This window comes from Sander lucioperca, chromosome 17 (assembly GCF_008315115.2).
Source record: "Sander lucioperca isolate FBNREF2018 chromosome 17, SLUC_FBN_1.2, whole genome shotgun sequence".
Taxonomy (NCBI): Eukaryota; Metazoa; Chordata; class Actinopteri; order Perciformes; family Percidae; genus Sander; species Sander lucioperca.
The window spans coordinates 2,317,847-2,322,985 of NC_050189.1; the positions used below are offsets into that span (position 1 = coordinate 2,317,847).

The 5,139-nt window shown below is 52.4% G+C and overlaps 1 protein-coding gene across 1 annotated transcript; it reads left to right on the plus strand.

Annotated features, from left to right (window-relative positions):
* Positions 1-1,688: 1,688 nt before the first annotated feature.
* LOC118493627 (mucin-5AC-like) lies at positions 1,689-2,846 on the plus strand (the record flags this gene model as incomplete). Its single annotated transcript, XM_035994100.1, has 2 exons — positions 1,689-1,750; positions 2,072-2,846. Coding segments are annotated over 2 exons (837 nt in total), but the record flags the coding sequence as incomplete, so codon positions are not given.
* Positions 2,847-5,139: the final 2,293 nt, after the last annotated feature.

Here is a 5,139-nt window from a genome sequence, read left to right on the forward strand (position 1 = left end):
TTCCAACAACAACCACAGCTGCAGCAATGACAACCACAGCTGCCCAAACAACAACCACAAAAGCAGCAACAACAACCACAGCTGCTCCAACAACAACCACAGAAGCAGCAACGACAACCACAGCTGATCCAACAACATCCACAGCTGAAGCAACGACAACCACTGTTGCCCCAGCAACCTCAGAAGCAGCAACAACAACCACAGCTGCCCCAACAACCACCACAGAAGCAGCAACGACAACCACATCTGCAGCAACGACAACCACAGCTGCTCCAACAACAACCACAGAAGAAGCAACGACAACTACAGCTGCAGCAACGACAGCTTCTCCAACAACAACCACAGCTGCAGCAACGACAACCACAGCTGCCCCAACAACAACCACAGAAGCAGCAACAACAACCACAGCTGCTCCAACAACAACCACAGAAGCAGCAACGACAACCACAGCTGCTCCAATAACATCCACAGCTGAAGCAACGACAACCACTGTTGTCGTTGCTGCTTCTGTGGTTGCTGGGGCAACACCTGCTCCAACAACAACCACAGAAAAAGCAACGACAACTACAGCTGCAGCAACGACAGCTGCTCCAACAACAACCACAGCTGCAGCAACGATAACCACAGCTGCCCTAACAACAACCACAGAATCAGCAACAACAACCACAGCTGCCCCAACAACAACCACAGAAGCAGCGACAACAACAGCTGCAGCAACAACAACCACAGAAGCAGCAACGACAACTACAGCTGCAGCAACGACAACAACAGCTGCAGCAACGACAACTACAGCTGCAGCAATGACAACCACAGCTGCTCCAACAACAACCACAGAAGAAGCAACGACAACTACAGCTGCAGCAACGACAGCTTCTCCAACAACAACCACAGCTGCAGCAACGACAACCACAGCTGCCCCAACAACAACCACAGAAGCAGCAACAACAACCACAGCTGCTCCAACAACAACCACAGAAGCAGCAACGACAACCACAGCTGCTCCAATAACATCCACAGCTGAAGCAACGACAACCACTGTTGTCGTTGCTGCTTCTGTGGTTGCTGGGGCAACACCTGCTCCAACAACAACCACAGAAAAAGCAACGACAACTACAGCTGCAGCAACGACAGCTGCTCCAACAACAACCACAGCTGCAGCAACGATAACCACAGCTGCCCTAACAACAACCACAGAATCAGCAACAACAACCACAGCTGCCCCAACAACAACCACAGAAGCAGCGACAACAACAGCTGCAGCAACAACAACCACAGAAGCAGCAACGACAACTACAGCTGCAGCAACGACAACAACAGCTGCAGCAACGACAACTACAGCTGCAGCAATGACAACCACAGCTGCTCCAACAACAACCACAGCTGCATCAACGACAACTACAGCTGCAGCAATGACAACCACAGCTGCCCCAACAACAACCACAGAAGCAGCAACGACAACTACAGCTGCAACAACGACAAACACAGCTGCTCCAACAACAACCACTGAAGCAGCAACGACAACCACAGCTGCAGCAACCACAACCACAGCTGCCCCAACAACCACCACAGAAGCAGCAACGACAACCACAGCTGCCCCAACAACAACCACAGAAGCAGCAACGACAACCACAGCTGCAGCAACGACAACCACAGCGTCTCCAACAACAACCACAGAAGCAGCAACGACAACCACAGCTGCTCCAACAACAACCACAGAAGCAGCAACAACAACCACAGCTGCTCCAACAACATCCACAGCTAAAGCAATGACAACCACTGTTGCCCCAGCAACCTCAGAAGCAGCAACAACAACCACAGCTGCCCCAACAACCACCACAGAAGCAGCAACGACAACCACAGCTGCATCAACGACAACCACAGCTGCTCCAACAACAACCACAGAAGAAGCAACGACAACTACAGCTGCAGCAACGACAGCTGCTCCAACAACAACCACAGCTGCAGCAACGACAACCACAGCTGCGTCAACAACAACCACAGAAGCAGCAACGACAACCACTGTTGCCCCAGCAACCACAGAAGCAGCAACGACAACAACAGCTGCAGCAACAACTACAAACTCAGCTGCAACAACCACAACCACAGCTGCCCCAACAACAACCACAGAAGCAACAACGACAACCACAGCTGCCCCAACAACAACCACAGAAGCAGCAACGACAACTACAGCTGCCCCAACAACAACCACAGAAGCAGCAACGACAACCACAGCTGCTCCAACACCAACCACAGAAGCAGCAACGACAACCACAGCTGGAGCAACCACAACCACAGCTGCCCCTACAACCACCACAGAAGCAGCAACGACAACCACAGCTGCCCCAACAACAACCACAGAAGCAGCAACGACAACCACAGCTGCAGCAACGACAACCACAGCTTCTCCAACAACAACCACAGAAGCAGCAACGACAACCACAGCTGCCACAACAACATCCACTTCTGAAGCAACGACAACCACAGCTGCTCCAACAACAACCACAGAAGAAGCAACGACAACTACAGCTGCAGCAACGACAGCTGCTCCAACAACAACCACAGCTGCAGCAACGACAACCACAGCTGCCTCAACAACAACCACAGAAGCAGCAACGACAACCACTGTTGCCCCAGCAACCACAGAAGCAGCAACGACAACAACAGCTGCAGCAACTACAAACTCAGCTGCAACAACCACAACCACAGCTGCCCCAACAACAACCACAGAAGCAACAACGACAACCACAGCTGCCCCAACAACAACCACAGAAGCAGCAACGACAACTACAGCTGCCCCAACAACAACCACAGAAGCAGCAACGACAACCACAGCTGCTCCAACACCAACCACAGAAGCAGCAACGACAACCACAGCTGGAGCAACCACAACCACAGCTGCCCCTACAACCACCACAGAAGCAGCAACGACAACCACAGCTGCCCCAACAACAACCACAGAAGCAGCAACGACAACCACAGCTGCAGCAACGACAACCACAGCTTCTCCAACAACAACCACAGAAGCAGCAACGACAACCACAGCTGCCACAACAACATCCACTTCTGAAGCAACGACAACCATAGCTGCCACAACAACCACAGAAGCAGCAACGACAATCACAGCTGCAGCAACGACAACCACAGCTGCCCCAACAACAACCACAGAAGCAGCAACAACAACCACAGCTGCACAAACAACAACCACAGAAGCAGCAACGACAACCACAGCTGCTCCAACAACATCAACAGCTGAAGCAACGACAACCACTGTTGCCCCAGCATCCACAGAAGCAGCATCGACAACCACAGCTGCCCCAACAACAATCACAGATACAGCAACGCCAACTACAGCTGCAGCAACGACAACCACAGCTGCTCCAACAACAACCACAGAAGCAGCAACGACAACCACAGCATCTCCAACAACATCGACAGCTGAAGCAACGACAACCACTGTTGACCCAGCAACCACAGAAGCAGCAACGACAACCACAGCTGCCCCAACAACAACCACAGAAGCAGCAACGACAACCACAGCTGCCACAACAACCACAGAAGCAGCAACGACAACCACAGCTGCCACAACAACCACCACAGAAGCAGCAACGACAACCACAGCTGCATCAACGACAACCACAGCTGCTCCAACAACAACCACAGAAGAAGCAACGACAACTACAGCTGCAGCAACAACAGCTGCTCCAACAACAACCACAGCTGCAGCAACGACAACCACAGCTGCCTCAACAACAACCACAGAAGCAGCAACAACAACCACAGCTGCTCCAACAACAACCACAGAAGCAGCAACGACAACCACAGCTGCTCCAATAACATCCACAGCTGAAGCAACGACAACCACTGTTGCCCCAGCAACCACAGAAGCAGCAAAGACAACCACAGCTGCCCCAACAACAACCACAGAAGCAGCAACGACAACAACAGCTGCAGCAACAACAACCACAGAAGCAGCAACTACAAACTCAGCTGCAACAACCACAACCAAAGCTGCCCCAACAACAACCACAGAAGCAGCAACGACAACCACAGCTGCTCCAACACCAACCACAGAAGGAGCAACGACAACCACAGCTGCCCCGACAATAACCACAGAAGCAGCAACTACAAACTCAGCTGCAACAACCACAACCACAGCTGCCCCAACAACAACCACAGAAGCAGCAACGACAACCACAGCTGCTCCAACACCAACCACAGAAGCAGCAACGACAACCACAGCTGGAGCAACCACAACCACAGCTGCCCCAACAACCACCACAGAAGCAGCAACGACAACCACAGCTGCCCCAACAACAACCACAGAAGCAGCAACGGCAACCACAGCTGCAGCAACGACAACCACAGCTTCTCCAACAACAACCACAGAAGCAGCAACGACAACCACAGCTGCCACAACAACATCCACTTCTGAAGCAACGACAACCATTGTTACCCCAACAACCACAGAAGCAGCCACGATAACCACAGCTGCTGCAACGACAACCATAGCTGCCGCAACAACAACCACAGAAGCAGCAACAACAATCACAGAAGCAGCAACGACAACCACAGCTGCCCCACCAACAACCACAGAAGCAGCAACGACAACCACAGTTGCGCAAACAACAACCACAGAAGCAGCAACGACAAACACAGCTGCTCCAACAACAACCACAGAAGCAGGAACGACAACCATAGCTGCCACAACAACCACAGAAGCAGCAACGACAATCACAGCTGCAGCAACGACAACCACAGCTGCCACAACAACAACCACAGAAGCAGCAACGACAACCACAGCTGCTCCAACAACATCAACAGCTGAAGCAACGACAACCACTGTTGCCCCAGCATCCACAGAAGCAGCATCGACAACCACAGCTGCCCCAACAACAATCACAGATGCAGCAACGACAACTGCAGCTGCAGCAACGACAACCACAGCTGCTCCAACAACAACCACAGAAGCAGCAACGACAACCACAGCTGCTCCAACAACATCGACAGCTGAAGCAACGACAACCACTGTTGACCCAGCAACCACAGAAGCAGCAACGATAACCACAGCTGCCCCAACAACAACCACAGAAGCAGCAACGACAACCACAGCTGCCACAACAACCACAGAAGCAGCAACGA